This window comes from Rhinolophus sinicus, linkage group LG07 (genome assembly GCF_036562045.2).
Source record: "Rhinolophus sinicus isolate RSC01 linkage group LG07, ASM3656204v1, whole genome shotgun sequence".
In the NCBI taxonomy this organism is placed as follows: Eukaryota; Metazoa; Chordata; class Mammalia; order Chiroptera; family Rhinolophidae; genus Rhinolophus; species Rhinolophus sinicus.
The window spans coordinates 21,332,748-21,348,886 of NC_133757.1; the positions used below are offsets into that span (position 1 = coordinate 21,332,748).

Genomic DNA, 16,139 nt, shown 5'->3' on the forward strand with positions numbered 1-16,139 from the left:
TGTGGGTGATGAACTGTATTTATAAGAATGTACATTAGACAGACTGAGTGACATGGTTCCTGAGGAAGAGCAGTCCAGGCCAAGGGCACGGTAAGTGCAAAGGCCCTGGGGTGCGAGCATGCTGGCCCACCTGAGGCAAGGCAGGGAGGCTTGTGGATGGAATGGAAAAGAAGGGAGGGCAAGTTAATAGGAGATGAGAACAGAGATGAAGCTGGGGGTTGGGGAAGCATCAAGGACCACGTAGGTAGGACCTTGAGGCCATTTTAAGGATTTTGACTTTTCACTGAGTGAGATGAAGAGCCACTAAAGGGTCTTGAGGAGAGGGGGACATGATCTGACTTGGATTTTAGAAGCATTTTTCTAACTGATGAATGGCGAGCGACAGAGGAGAGGACAGGTGAGAGATGAGGGCTCTGGCAACAATGGAGGGGCTGGATTTTGATAACTGGGTGTGGGCTATGAGCAGGAGTCTGTGTGGGTGCTGGGAAGTGTCAGATTGCCTGGGCTTCTAGTCTTAGTCCCACGTGTGGCTGGTCTTGTGACCCTGGGCAGATCCCTCACCTATTCTGTTACGTTGGTCAGGTTCAACGAGAGAAATAGAACCAGTAGGAACTATGTATTAGGAGATTTCTTGCAAGGATTTGACTTATGCTTATGGGGGCAGGCTAGGCAAGTCTGAAATCCAAGAGCAGGCTGCAGAGGTGAGATTTCTTCCTCAGTGAAGCCTCAGCTCTGGCCTTTGGGCCTTTCAGCTGATTGACTCAGCTCACCCCCTCCCAGAGTATCCAGATAATCTTACGGAAAGTAAACTAATTACGGACTTTATCACATTTGCAAAATACTGAGGTTAGTGTGTGGCTGAGTAACTGGGAACTGTAGCCTACCCAGGTTGATATTTAAAACTGACTGTTACACCTATAAAATGGAGTAGTCAGTGTAGCTGGAAGGGGCAGAGGGTTCAAGGAGATGATGCAATTAGATAGCTTTGTGCCTGGCAGTAGGAAGGGCCTGTTGCTATTAGCTGTGATTCGCTTCCCCACGGTGAGCAGTGTTCCAGGAGCTCAGAGTGAGCTAGAGCAGGCTCCCTATAGCAGGGGGTTCTCTTCAGACCTGAAAAGATGAAATGCTCTCAGTTCTAGGAAGCTGCATTCTCCAGGGCCCACAGCTGGGGAGTTCTGAGTTTTGCCACTAGGGGGCGCAGGAGGCCACTGATCCTGTGGGATGGTCCTGGCCCTGGAGTTGTTGCTAGGGAGAGGGGCCGGTGCTCCATCCCAACCGAGAATCCTGTGATGAGCTGCTGCTTGTTTAAATGCAAATGAGGTTACTTAAGAGTGTTGCAACTTTGTTCTTTTGGGCAAGTGTTGATGTTCCTCGTGAAATCCTGTTTACTTTATGCTTTTCCTTGGAAAAATTGGTGAGCTCAGGCCAGCTTCCATTTTAGTGATCATAAAACCTGCATTATTGGACAGAGTTAATGAGCTCATCATTACCTTAGTTACATCTAAGAGAAGCACGTTTAGCTTGAAGGTGAGAGTTTAGATTTTGGCGTCAGACAAAACCCACCCGTAAGTACTGGCTACTATTAAAAAATCCCTCCTTTTATAGATGAAGCAACTAAGAGAGGGGCTGCTGCCTGCCGAAGGTGAGAGGTGGGCAGAACCTGCGTCCTGCTCATCACTGTACCACAAGCCCTGGAATGAGGCTGAGCCACCATGTAACAGAGAAAGCATCTCTGTAAGACCTCTGGTGTCTCGTCTTTTCACAGTATTGTACCCCAGCAGGACACAGAGTGAAGCCTACTCTCTCTCGGCCCCAGACCTGCTCTGCTCACCAGCCACAGAGGGAGACAGAGACAAAGCAGACAGCAGCAGCCTTCACTCACTCCCCTCTGGAGTGCAGGCTTCCCTGAGGCTTTCGTTCCCTTAAGCAATTGCTGGTCTCTGGCCCCATGGAGCTCACAGCTCAACTGAGAAAGCAGGACATTGTCAGGATTTATCGGTGAATACAAGGCAGGATGAGTGGTGATCCACAATCGGTGGGAGCCCCATAAAAGCGGGGCTGGTCAAGATGGGAGAGACTCAAGATGTGTTCTGGAGGATGGAAGAGACTGAGATGAGCAGAGGATTGGGCAGGTGCCCCTGATTGGGGTGGGGGAGGGGGGCATGAGCAGGGACTTGGAGGCTGGAATGCGTTTGGGAAGTTTGAGGGAAGGAGAGTTGTCCAACTTGCGGGAGCAAAGAGCTAGGGAAGGGGAGGTAGGAGGTGAGTCTAGAAAGGAAGCCTTTGGAGAGTTGTATCAGCAAGATTTCAAAGCAATTCCCAAGGCTCTCGTGTCTGCCCAAGCCACCCACCCCCGGTGAGAAAAGCTCAGCTGCTTATCGAACATGGCCAGGATATTCCTGGCACCCTCTAACGGCCTCTTCCAAAAGCGAACGTGTCTTGTGGAGGCATCGCCTCTGGCATCTCACCCGGGCTGGTGTTTTGAAACAATTTATAATTTTCATGGCTCCAGGTCCTCAGCCTGATGTCACCCCTGGAGCTCAGAGCCAACTAATTGGAAACGAAAGGAGGCTGATTGGCAGCTCCACAACCAGCCCATGTGGCAGTGATGTGATGGAGAAAGTGAACATGCTGTTCACGTGTGTGTCTGTGCCACCGCTCCCCTGGCCAAAGGCAGTGCAGCCCCACTGCCTGCTTTGTGTGGCCTGGACACCCAAAGCAGGGATGGGTGAGGGGTGAGGCTCCCCAAATCCTGGAATTGCCTACCGCTCCCAGGAAGGAGGCAACTAACTAGTAGCCTTGATTCCCTCAGCCCTGCTTAGCTTCTCTCTGCCCCCTCACTCCTATCACCCAGTTTCTCCTGCTGGGAAATAGGCAGGTGGTCTGGAAGGGAAGAGCATGTGCAAAGCCACGGATGTGCTTCAGAATCCTGCTCCTGCTCATTGAAGTACAGCCTCCCAGGCCCTGCCCAGACCTACTGCATGAGCACCCCTGTGGGTGGCGCCTAGGAACTGGCATTTTAGACAGGCTCCCCAGGGATTCGGAGATCAAGCCAGGGTTGAATTTTGGACGGATCATCCACGTGGGTGGATGGCAGTGTTCAGGGTAGACGGGCAGTGAAGTGGCAGAGGGAGCGGGACCCTGGTGATAGACATTGACTAGACGGGACTGCTCCTTGCAGATACATTAGGTTGTCTCCCAAGTTTGGGGGCTGTGCCAACATGGGAAGGGGGACCACTCAGAGGACAGGGAACACTGGACTAGCATTTGGGGCCTTGGGCAACAGCTATCTAAAGGGACGGCCTCACCATCGTCCTCCCTTGTCCCATCAGGAGGCAGTAATGAGACTCCATCTGCCTTTTATTTCCATAAGGTTTTCTTCTTGGAGGAGGAGACACACGGTTGTGGTCCAGCAAAGAAATGCTTCCCACCCCGGCCCTCAGCCAGAAAATTACTTGTTTCTCGCTTCGGTTTTTTGGTTTACAGACATGTGACAAAAGAGGCAACATTTCCAGTAATGACAAAGCCAATGGAAAAACAAGATTTGGGGAAATGCGCATTACTTATTGTTTTAGCACCTTTTTCTGATCTGAAGTTACTTTGTTTAGAAACAGAAATGTGGCGTGTGTAACTTAGTTGGCTCGTGGCATTTTTGTAATTGGTCAGTTTTGAAATGTGAAGGCAAAGAAAAATTTTCCAAATTTTCAGTAAAACTTAAATGGTTGCAAGGAAAAAATGGTTTTCCCAACTCTTTCAGTTTGCCCCCTGGATCTTGTTATCACAACGTGTGACACCACCCCCCTTCCCCCAGCAGCTGGTATGAAGATGTATTTTGTGAATGTTGGACCCGGAGTCTTGTACCAAGAAAAGTGGGCCACCTCAGACAGAAAGTGCCTTCACTCCCCTGTGCCCAGGAGGAAGAGCCACCAGTTCCCTTTCCCTACGTTGCTCCTGGCTCCTGGGTGCAGTATTGTAGGGGAAGCTCCAGCAGGTGTCTGGGGGCTGCCTTTCCCCATTACCCAGGGTCTCCTCAGCTCAGCCCTGGACCACCTTAGGCTCCCCGAGTGTTGAATCTGGGTCAGGGTTGAGTGCATAACTGCTCCTGGCAGGAGGAGAAGGTCCTTGTAAAGCTGTGATGACAGGCTAGTGACAAGAGGCCAAACCAAGACTCTTTGTACATTCCCTGAGGAAACCTTGCAAACATGCACATTTTAAGCAACCCTTGTCCCAGATCATGTCAGCTCCCTGCCATGCCACTGTTCCTCCCAAAGCCTAATGGCTCCACAGGCACCTCCATCAGTTCTCATTTGTGTTTGATCACAGGGTTCTGAGTAAGAGGGCCCTGTCCCCAACTTCTTTGATGACCTCAGTTGCTCTCTGCTCTAAACACATGGCTCAGTCGACACTAGTAGCAGCTCTCCTGGAGACAGGGAGAGAAGCCTTGAGAGCCAAATTGATAGGAAGCTAGTTCCTGAATGGACACTGGTACTAGACTTCCCTTCTAAGATTAGATGGTTCCTGCCAGACCTATAGCTGACCTCACTGTTCTGCCATGGCTGTGGTGTAGATTTGTCCAGTGATGATCTGACGACCTCCTCTGCTCCAGGCCCTGCGGGGGAAGCCCAGACACACCCACATGGATCCACTGAGCCCCTTGTCCTCAGGACTCTGTCGTGTTGGGGAGGCAGGAAAATAAACAGCAGTTATAATACGGTGGCCAAGTGCTAGGATGGGCGTAGGGCAGAGTGAGAAGGAGGCATGCCCTACCTGGGGGTGCTGAGCGAGGCCTCCACCCCTGGTTCTCGGAGGTTTTTAGATGAGTTAGCCCGGAGAAGAGGGAGCACAGCCATGCAGAGGACAGCTGGTCAGTCTCAGCATGAGATGTCCGAGCGTGCCAGGTCTGCTAACCTTGGCTTATGGCATGTCGTCCAGGGCGGTGCTGTTTTAGAGATGCTGTTCCAGGTGGCTACTCCTTTGCTAAAGTTGCTAAAGCTCATAAAGTTCTAATTATAGAATGAATACATGTGCTCAGATTGGAGAGAACTTGCCCCAAACCCTTTCCTTATTGTTAGGAGGACTCTGGCTCCCAGTGGTCTGCTGGAGGCCACAGGTCCTTGCCTGTGAAAGGAGGGCCTGACTCCTGACTTGGAACCGTTCCAGAGCCATGGCCCCCCAGCTGGGTGCCTGGCACTAGGGGGTACTCATTAACTATCTGACTAAACAAACTGGTCTACGCTGGGGAAGGGATCTGCATCCCGTGGGTCTCTGCAGTGCTTGATGCTTGACCAGAATCCACCAGCCCAGAGAGCAGCCCTTTCCTATTACAGGTGAAGACCAGAGGAGTGTTCCCACCTTCCCACTGTGTAGTGAGCCAGGATATGGCCCTCTGAGCACTGGGTCTCCTTCCTGGCTTTTCTCCCAGGTGGAAGCTCGGCATTAGCCAGAGACCCTGTGATGTAATGCCAAAGAGTTAACTCTGTGCTCTCCAGGGAGCTCACATGCTCCTGACCCTCCCCTGTCCTCCAGAGTCTCCCAGCTGTGGCCTTCTGGGCACAGCTCAGTCACATGAGAGCCAGATGTGGGGATTTCCCAAGCAGTGATTGTGTATGCACACTCACACTGCTGTGTTTACGTGGCTTCTAAGAGCTCGGGGGATTGGTCCAGGCCCTTGCAGAGCAGGAGAGGGATGGGGGTGTGGACAGGCCCAGGGGCTCCCAGCATTCACCATGGGGGCTGCTCCAAACCCTGCTGAGCCCTACTCCCACCAGACATTATAGATAAGCCAGTTGTTCTTGCTCAGACTCCCATTTCCTGCAACATCCATCTTGCCATAGTCCATATTGCTTATGGATTAAAAAAAAAAAAATTGAGTCTCATCGAGGGGCTTTGTAGCAGATGCTGGAAGCCAGCAGCCTTCCAGGGATGTGGTGTGCTCGGGGGCCTGCCCGTGAGCCCCTCTGCCCAGCACTAGCTGGGCTCGGGTCTTCCCTAGCCTGAGAAGGCCTACATGTGGCTTAAGAGGCAAAAACCTGGACCAGAGAGAGTTCAGGGCCCTGGATGTGAAGAGTGCCCCAGGGCAGTTGGGTAAGCCAGGCTTCAGTTTTTCCATGAAACCCTTGGGACAGTGCAATGAATGTGCATCCTTCCACCAGCCACTGAGGATTTATTGGGTACCACCTACTGTGTTCGGGGTGCTGTGAGGATGCTAACAGGGTTAAGACCGTGAAGGAACTTCAGATCTGGGTGGAGAGACTCATAACGAATTTTGATTAAGCACCTACTATGTGCCAGACATTTGTTAGGACTATACTACTTACTAGACATTCTGGAGCCAGTTGACATAGTCAGTGAACAATAGAGAGATCCTGCCCAGGGCAAGATGAGGGAGGCTGGCAAGCCTTGAAAAGTGGGTCATGGTCACCCTCAGTTCAGGAGTGAACTCTGCCCCTCACCCCAGCCCCATCCTGCTCCAGTCAATTGTAGTGTCCAGGCAGATGTCAGGTGCAGCATTGTGAACCCTTCTCCAAAGGTGGGGTCCAATTACAGATGCGAGGTCTCCAGGACTCAGCACTGTTGCATGCCCCACCCCCACCAGGACCCAGCCTGCCCTCCAGTTGGGTCTGGGCAGCCTCAGGGAATGAGGATGCACTTAAGTGACAGCTCCAACAGTGCCAGCAGGCAGGTTGATGAGGGAGCCATGTTGCCTCCCCAAACGTATAAACATGACTCCTGATGCAGACAGGAGCACCTGGGAAAGTGTCTGTGATCGCGAGGATCTGCACCCTATCTCCGAAGCTTGGAGATAGTGGAGAATTTAGTGGTCATAGCCAGGGGCCCCAGCTGTGCACATGGTAGATGCTCATTAAATAGTTGGCAGTTGATCCACTGATAGTCTGATAGCAAGAGTCCAGATAGCAAGTCTCTGGAGAACACAAGACTTTCCACTGGTTGTAGCCCTAGGATGACAATGCCGGGTCCTGGGCCATTGCTTTTGACTCCATCACTCATTCACAGCTCTTCTGGAGATAACCGGGGTGGGGTGGGGTGGGGGGGTGGAGATGGATTGAAGGGCTGAAGACCCAGTGGCTGTTCACTCCATCCTGCTTTGCTGGCCCCTATTTCTGCTGCTGCCTCGTCCTCACAGATACAAGCTTTGGCTGGGGGACATCCCAGTAAGTGGGGGAGGACCACCAAGGCAGACCACCCCGGGGAGGAAGGTGGCTGGGATCCTGGAATTCTGAACAGAGCTGAGTTTGTCTCTTGTCTCTGCACACCAACACCCCGGCATGGGGAGAGGGGAGAACCTGAGAACTGAGGGGGAGGCCACAACCCAAGGGGCTGCTGTCGGGTCAGGCAGCAGCTGCTGGAAGCAGAGGCTCAGAACCCCGCCGGCCTCCCCACCCAGTGCCCCTCTGTCCGCCCACGGCGCCTCTGACTAACCACAGCACCTGTCTTTAACCAGGAAGCTTCGGGTCTTTTCAGCAGGGTGGAGGAAGGAGGACAGACCTTCTTCATACCAGCCCCTGCCAGCGTAGTCCCCTCTGGGCAACTGCAGTGCTCCCTGGGCTTCCTTGGCCACTCCACCCACACCCACTTGAGCTGGGCTGTCTCTGCTGCCCGCAGCCCTGGCCTAGGCTGGTGCCCTTGGACTTAGTCCCTAAGGGGCTGTGGAATGGTTCCAGACCCAGGCCAGCCCCCACCCCACCCCATTCCCCACCTAAGTAGGGGAAACCAACTGTTCTATAACTGCATAGCGGAGTGGCCAGAGGGTCAGCGGTGCATTCCTACCCTGGGTTGGGCTGCCCCCATGTGGACTCTGGATTCTGGGAAAGGCAACTCCTGGGGAAGGAGGCAGGCCCCTTCTTACTGAAAGCAAAATGAATAGGAATATGGCTGCATTTACAAAGAGAAGCCCAGCAGAAATAAATGAGCCTCCTTTGGCCAATGGCCAGGGAGGATCCAGAGAATGTAGTTCCCTGTTTAGGCCCCTTTGTTCCCAGTTCCCGGCCAGCCTTCCCGGGCTCAAGTCTGGCCCATCACTTCCTTTGCTGTGGGGCCTTGGGAAGAACCTTAGCTTTCCCGATCCTCACTTTCTACATCTGTAAAACACAGATTGTTGTAAGGATTAAATTAGATAGGGCTCAAAATGTATGATGCAGTGCCTAGCATGGGTGTTAAGAAAGTGGGAACTGGGATAATTGTTCTAGCCCCAGCCCTGTCACTCATTCTCTGTGTGATCTTAGGCAAATTTCTTCCCCTCTCTGGTCCTGAGTCCCCACATGTTCCTTCTAGCCTTTGGGGTACCACAAGAAACCAGTGATGTTGCAGGGCAGGGGCCCTGGAGACAAACAATGGCCTGTCTGCCCACTCAGGATTTGCCTTCTGTCTTTCAGATGATACCCACCTGAAATTCTGCCCTACTAAAGTTCTTCTTGAGTACTTGCATTTATTTCACTCAGAATTCTGTACTGGCATTTATTTCACTCAGGACCCTCAGGCCTTGGGCAAGACCAGTTACATTATTTATGGGGCCTCTTGTTCATAAAGTATTAAAGATTTCAAATGGGGGACAGAAGAGCAGTAGACCAAGCGATGGTGGGACCCTGTGCCATTGTCTGAGTCACACCTGCCTGGAGCAAGTCCTGCCTTGGAGGCTGGGCGTGTTGGAGGCAGGGCTAGGGCTCTGAGCGGCTGCTGAGGCAGCATTAACCCGTCATCCCCCCAGTCCAAGGCCATGATTTTTTCGTGCCGTAAGGACTTATGACAACCTGGAGGCTGGTGTTCACCCTGGAGAAGCTGCATGGCGTTGCCCACGTGAGCAGCAGCTCACACACCTTGCAGTTGTACACTTCCACACTGCCACCCATGTGACTTGATTGGAAGTCATGTTTGAACTACTGCTTGCTTTCTGTCTTACCCATCTTAATCCATGCCATGCTTTTCCCAGGTGGCATACATGTATCACTTTCACGGTTGCGCCTCTGTTTCTGCTGCTCTGAGCATCATGACCTCTTTCAGGCGCCCAAAACTGAATATATCATGTGGGACAAACCACTTCTTTGTCAAGGAATCACTTATTTGTACAGGACTGTTAGCCTTACAGGGCTTTTGTAAAGATTTGAGCTATTATATGCTTATGACAGTATAATGCTTGCAACGAGGGATGTGCTCTACTTTGTAATAGTATATGTGTGTGTGTGTGTGTGTGTGTGTATATATATATATATATATATATATATATACTGTTGTATATATGTACAATAGTACATATAACAGGGCCAGCAGCTGTCAGCCCCTAATTAGTTAATGGCCTGGAAGTAGTGACCGAGTTTCCTGGTAGCTGAGTCAAAAAGGAAAAGAAATGTGGAGTCTGTAGGAAACCTAAGAAATCTAGCCCTGTGCAAAGTTTAGTTGTACAAAAGGAGAGAAAAGACTAGGCTACAGCAGATCTTTAGCAACCAGTGAGGTAACAACAGTAGAATTCCCAAAGAGGGAGAGGTCTCGAGTACACACTGAGGAAGAATGGAAGGACATGGAGAAGACAGAGGTGGGGGGTGTATTCATTCCATTCGGGGCCCCTGGCAGGGTCTCTGCTTTTCCTCCCCTCCCTGGAGCCCAGGGCGGGGGCTGTGTAAGCCGATAAGGCGGGTGACCCTGCCCTGGTCCCCCTGAGCCCTTGGTTTGCTTTCATTCTCCGAGGAGTTTGTGCTGTTGGCTGTTCTCACTCCCGTCTCTCCCACCTGGGCTCACAGCCCACTCTGGATTTATTAGTTCAGATGGGTGGAACTTGCTTTACACCAGGGATGGAAGGATTCCTGGAAACATATTTGAGACTGGATTTGGGTAAATTGAACCCAATTCTCACTGCTCTGGAGTTACTCAAGGCTAAAAGAAACCTTATTACACATCAATAAGAGTCCCTTGCCTAACTTAGGTCTAAGCAGGTGTTTTTTTTATGTAGTGCGCAGGACATGTGTGTTTGAGCGGAGCTTCCCCAAAGTCAGGGGCACCTGGAGTATTGTTCTTTGATTTCTCATCGTCACCTGGACCTCACAAGAATCAGGTTCAGCATCGAAGTGTCCTCGGGTCGCTGTATTTGGCTGGGACCTGTGAGCACCTGAGTTTCTCTCGGCCTGGATTCTTGCTGGTCTTGCAAGCCAGGAGGGATGGCTGTGGCAAAGAGTGAATACTGGGGGATGGCCAATGGGGGGGACCCTGTCTCCACGCCTCCTATCTCCTGGCACACACTTGGTTAGTCACCAGTTTTGTCACTACCCTCCCATCCCCTTCTGTGTCCCCCTTCCAAACCTTTTGCAGGCATTAGGCCATTTCTTAAACCAACTCTACAAAGAAGACAAGGTAGATATTTTAATCCCCATTTCACAGAAGGTAAAGAGGCTCAGAGATTTACTAAATGCCCAGAATCTAAGCTGAACTGCTGAGTAAGCACACGAAGCAAGATTTTAAAAAAATTCTTGCTCCAGTTCTCTGCCTTCCATGCCTCCTGAATTATTTGCTTTTTTGACTTGAGTTTCCATATATTGAGCATGTGTTCAAGTGGTTTTTCCCTGGAAAGGTGGTCTGTTTCTCTGGAAAGATTCGTTTCAGCCGTGGTACCCTTGTATAATGGAGACTAGCAGGTTTCTGCTAGAAATGTCTAGAACATCAAAGAAGTACATAGAGATCCGTGGGCATGGGCCCAAATGCTTGATTTTACAGCTGTGAGCATTGAGGCCCAGAGACGTCAAGCCACTTGCCCAAGGTCACACAGCTAGTTCTCAGCAAAACCAGTTGTGCAGCTTCCCACTTTGATGCCCTCGCTTTCCACCAGGCCCTGTGACCCTGCTCTGTGGGGCTGTTGGTTCTGTCACCAGAGGAAAGGGAGGTAGAGACAACAGGGAGGTCAGGAAGCAGTTGGTTTGTGTCGGTCACAGCTGCTCATTTGGCTGCGCCTGCCTCTTGCTCCTTCACCCCATCTCTCTGTCTCTCCATTTTCCCAGCCCTGAGCCAGCAACCTTGTGTGCCTCCTGGCCAGAGGGCCAGGGTTTGTGAGCCAGGGGCTCTCCTCTGTTCATTGCAATGAGGCCGAGGGGGGTCCTTCCCACCCTAGGAGAGGGCTTGCTCGGGTGGGCTGGAGAGAAGGGGGCGAAATCGAGTGGGAGCCACGGGACTGGATTAATTCTGTGGATCCAGGGGACTGGGAAATAAATCATGTTTTAAAAAGACTTTCTTTTAAAAAGACAGGCTCGTTTCTGGTCCGCTTCCCATTTTCCTTTGGAGAAAGAAGGGGAGGCCTGCGTATGGGGGATGAAGGGGGTGGGCATGAGCTCAAGCTTTTCCATACTTAGTAGGGGCTTAGTTTCCAGAGGCTGAGGGATCTTTTCCTGTCCATTCCCCTCTTCCTGCCCAAATGCCCAAACCCCAAGGGCCTGGAAGGGCATCAGACCAATGATTCTTGATGAAAATCATCCTAGCAGCCAACGCCTTGTGAGCATTTTGTCTAGGTAGGCCGAGTGTCCCCACTTCCCTGTCCTAGGGTTTTGGGGCATCTCCCCCTCTCTGACAACCCTCATTTTCTAACATGGGGATTGATACACCACTGCCCACAGGCTACATGCACCCAGCCCACCAGGTGGTTTTGTAAAGTTTTACTGGCACACTGCCCATTCACAGGGTTGAGTTGTCTGGACAGAGACCACGTGGCCCACAAAGCCTCAAATATTGACCATATGGCCCTTTACAGAAAAAGTTTGTGAAGACTCCTGTCCTAGCAAAACAATTCTTCCTGGTTTCTCCAGGCCCAGGCCAAATAATTTCCCTTGGCTCACTGAAAGGGGTTAGCATTTCCCAAAAGGTCTCCTTCTGAAAAACCCCAAAGAAACCAAAAAGGAGAGTGTATAAAGTAACAAAGCCAGCAGAGATGGAGAGAGATATGGGTAACCTCTTAGCTGGGTCAACACAGGGCTGGGTGGGGCCAGATGGGGCCAGATGGGCCTGGCACAGCCTTGCTGGCAGCCCAGTTGGCCACATCTGGGATACAGCAGCAGGAAGTTATAGCTTTAGCAACATGTGGCACCAGGCAATGAAGCCCCACATTCTAAACTCAGACCCACTGGCTCACCCAGCTTAAAGCCTCGGAGGGCCTAGCTATGTCTACCTTGTCTCGGCCCTACTGGGGTTTGAAAGCAGGGCCAGCGTAGCTCCTGATAACCGAGGAGGCTGGCAGCTGTCAGGCCCAGTGAGAGGCTCTGGCCACAAAATGTTTGTCTCTGGGTGCAGTGCCCCAGAGTCCCTCTACCTCCAGTTCCAGCTGACCTGGTGCCTGGGGGTGTCTGTGGGGAGGCATCTCCGACAGGTGCCAGCAATTTCTTGGAGCATCTGATAGGAGCACCATCTGGTTCTTATCCTTGCAGTACCACGAGTGTGGTTTTTCTGGTGCCTCGGAGCTGACTGAACCAAGCTCCCAGGAGATGTCGCGATGGTGGCTGGCAGTCATTGAGTGCCGACGGTGCACTGGGCACTGTGCTGAGCACGCACTGCATATTACATCATTTAATTCTCACGGCAGCCTCACAGTAAACGTATCATTTCATCTGGGTTTTTACAAGTGAGGAGACAGGTTCAGAGAGGTTAAGTAACTTCCTCAAAGGAGCAGAGCCTGGATTTGAATCCAGACAGTCAGCCTCCAGAGGCCTTGGTAAATCTCTCCACCGGAGCCCTACTCTGTGGCTTAGAGCAAGAATAGAAAGAGTCAAGCTTCCCAGTTCTACCTGGGGAGGCAGGCGGCAACTGGAAAGCGGCTTGCCAAGCAAGAGAGAGTTAGGTACTTTAAATGGAGCGTGGCATCAAGCTGATCACCTGAAGTCTGTGTCCCTACAAGACATGGACACTGTATTGGCAAGTTACTTAACCTGTCTGGTTCATTTTCCTCACCTGTAAAATGGAGGGAATACCTTATCATTGTAGGTTGATTATGAAAAATAAATGAGTGACTATACATAAGTGCTCAGCACGATGCTTGGGGTACAGTTAGCGCTATGTAAAGGTTTGCTGCTGTTAGAATTATGATTACTCTCTGTCATTGGGTCAGGCAACCGTCCTGGACAGCGCTGGATGGGCAGTGCAAGGGTTTGCCTCTCAGACTTGCTTCTCAGCATTTCCTCCTTATTTTCCCCACTACAGCCAACGCTGCTCCTTTGGAGGCAATGAGCAGTTCAGCAGAGAAAGCCCCAGCCAGAGTATTCCCAGACCTGGTTCCATTGCTGGCTTTACCACTCTGTGCCTGTGGGAACTTGGGCTGGTTGCTTGCCCTGGCTGAATTCAGACCCCCCCCCCCTTGTAAAGTGAGGCAAAAAAAGTGCACACCCACCTTAAGGGCTTGTCATGGGTAATAGGAGCCACTGTATGCCATGGGTAGACTGTCAGTGTTTATTACATGTGGACCCTCTGATGTTCTAGAAATGTCCACACCTTGATTAGGCTAAGCGCTGTCTGCCTCATTGAAATGTTACTATATCACATCTCACAATCATATGTTCTTTTAGGGTTTTTGACTTCACTCCTTCCTCATGGCAGGAGGATAACTTTTAACCTCATTTCACAGATGAGGAAACTGAGGCCCACATCAGACATGACTTCTGAGCTCATCTCTTCTGGTCACTAAAGGTCCCTGTCCTTCTGGGTTGAAGTTGAGATGTGAGATTCTCTAATATGAGGCTTCCTTCTGTTCTGCCAGGGTCTGTCTTCCTCAGAGGGTGGGGCTGGGGCAAGAGTGGGACAAGACATCAAAACCCAGAGGTTGTGGTACCCCAAGCCTGGAGACTGGCCTTGGGCTCTCTAACCGGATGTTGGAAGTTCCAGGTTCAGGCTGCTGAGCCTGCTGGGCTGGTGAGGATCCTTAGAGACACCAAGACCCCTGGGGCCAGCTGCCCACATGCCAGAGAGAAAGGTCCAGGCTGCCTTCTCTGGGGCAGTAATAACCCTTGGGCCCTGTTCCAGGCAAGGGTTGTGTGGGCTTCTCTGTGCTCCAGAGGATGCCTGCGTTTCGGCAGACACCTCATTATCCCGTCCCAGCCGGCTGTGTCCCAGTGCCTCTGTAATCACTCCGGCCCACGCCCAGCAGCCAGCCCAGGGCCAGGAAATCACTCCCCTCCCCTCCCCCGCCTTCCGCCAGCGGCCCAAAGCAGCGCCGGCAGCCACTACCCACTACCCGGTGGACCTCCAGCCTGCCTAACGGTTCTCTCTCCTCTGATTCTCCTCTCCTGCTGCTGCTTGCTCTCGGGGACTCGGAAGTGTGGCTCTCCAGCTGGGCTGAGTCTCCCAAAAAGGACGTGACAGGTACCACCCAGTGTGCATGTGAGTGCATGTGTGTGAACATGTGTATCCCAGGCATCCGTGCGTGGGAGCTCGTGTTGCCAGCCGCCTGCTGTGTACTTCCCTGAGATGTGTAGCAGCCCTTTGTCCGCACGTCAGATGTCCTCTCTGCTTTCTCTTGCCCCTCTGCTGGCTGTATTCTCTGCTTGCCTTTCAACCATTTTTAGGTCTCAGATCCAGCCTTGAAGCGCTCTGATGGTCAATGACCACATAGCTCTGTTTTTAAGCAAATGCACTCTGGACCCAGAGTGTGTGAGTTTGAATCCCAGCTCTGCCACGTCCTGGCTGTGCTGTCTTGGCCGGGTTATGTAACCTCCCGAAGCGGATGCAATGCTACCTCACAGGGAGCCTGGCACACAGAAAGTGTGTCCTTACCGTCATCTTCAACTTTAACTCAATTGGCCATCCCTGTGAGATGGACCAGCCAAAGACTATTAATGTCACTGCAGGCAGTAACCTCAGGCAGAGAGCAGAAGCATGGCCAGTGAGCCTCACTGGGGATCTGCAGCAATGGCTGGGGAGTTCTGTGGCTGTGGTGGGGGCCACAGCGCCCATGCCCCAGGGATGCAGAGCTTGGAGCTAGCTGCCTCTGGCCTCAGGAGGCTTTCGAGGCTTTGGGCTGCCTCGCCTGGATGGCTTTCGGAGACTTCAGGCTGCGTCCTGTGTCTGGGCAGAGTTGGGCCAGGGGTCAGGGGCTTGTCTTTAGTCTTTGGTCTTACTGGACAATTGCAGAAAACCTAGACAGCAGGGTTCTCAGTTGCTGAGGGACATGGTATCAGGAAGAGGGATGGGATTTCCAGAAGGCTTTTCTAAGAGTGCTGTTTGACCCCCCTGCCCCAGCCCAAACCTGAGAGCAGAGGTTCAGGCTTGGAGATTGGGGGATAAGGCAGAAGGGTCAGGTCAGAGGGAGCTGGGCCACCCCAGGGGTCAGAGCTGAGGCTCAGCGCCTCCCACCACAGCTGTGGGCTGGGAGATGAGCATCCTGAGGGGCGGGGCCAGAGGAGAACGCAGGAGGACCCCTTGCCTGCCCCAAGCCCCTTGCAATCATCCTTATGGTGTTGCCTGTGATGGGGGCCTGGGCCTGAGCTAATAACTGGGCTCCTGTCCCTTTTTCCCCTCTCCACGAGCCAGTGAGCCAGAGCCCACTTGGCCCACAACAATACATTTTATTCACCAAACGTATAGCCTGGCCGCCCCAGGGCCTGTGGAGAAGCCAGCAGGCCAAGTCCGGCCTGGGAGGAACCAGTTGTGAGGTACTGGAGAGTCCTCAGTGGGATGCTCAGAGTTTGGGGGTGGGGGACCATGGAGAGTGTGGGGAGCCCGGGGAGGGGCCACTGCGGGGCTTGGCTTCTCAGCATGAGCCCAGCTGTTTGTAGCAAGAGGCTGAGGGGAGGCAGCGGTGGACAGGGGTGGGAGGGAACCAGCCAGACTCGGAGTCAAGGGCTAGAGTCTTGAGTGAGTTGCCCCGTCTCTCGGGGCCTTGGTTTCCCCATCTGGAATGTTGGAGCATTAGATGAGACAGGAAACTCAGAGGTCGAGGCTGATGCCAGGATCCTTGTAGACGAGGGTCTCTGGGCTGCTTCGCCTGGTATTTCCCCACCCCAGCGTGGGCTGGGGCTCTGGGCTGGCTCTCCAGCTGGCAAGCCCACTGCCAGCAGGAGGCGGGATCTGAGAGGGGCATGTTGCAGGGACACAGCCTCGGCCACCCTTCTCAGGGCACCCATGGCTCTTGCCTTAAGCTGCCTACTGGTTCATCAGCTGCAGAG

The 16,139-nt window shown here is 52.5% G+C and overlaps 1 protein-coding gene across 11 annotated transcripts in view; it reads left to right on the top strand.

Annotated features, from left to right (window-relative positions):
* Positions 1–16,139, top strand: part of SH3PXD2A (SH3 and PX domains 2A) — a 229,093-nt gene that overhangs the window by 143,740 nt on the left and 69,214 nt on the right. For 9 of the 11 annotated variants that reach the window (XR_012498437.1, XR_012498439.1, XR_012498440.1 and 6 more), the window contains one exon: positions 14,293–14,337. The exons of the other annotated variants lie outside the window; for them this stretch is intronic. Coding sequence is in view for 4 of the 9 variants with exons in the window: in XM_074339099.1 (XP_074195200.1) it covers positions 14,293–14,337 (45 nt within the window). In the remaining 5 variants the exon portion in view is untranslated. The remainder of the gene's footprint in view (positions 1–14,292; positions 14,338–16,139) is intronic. 11 annotated transcript variants of the gene reach the window in all.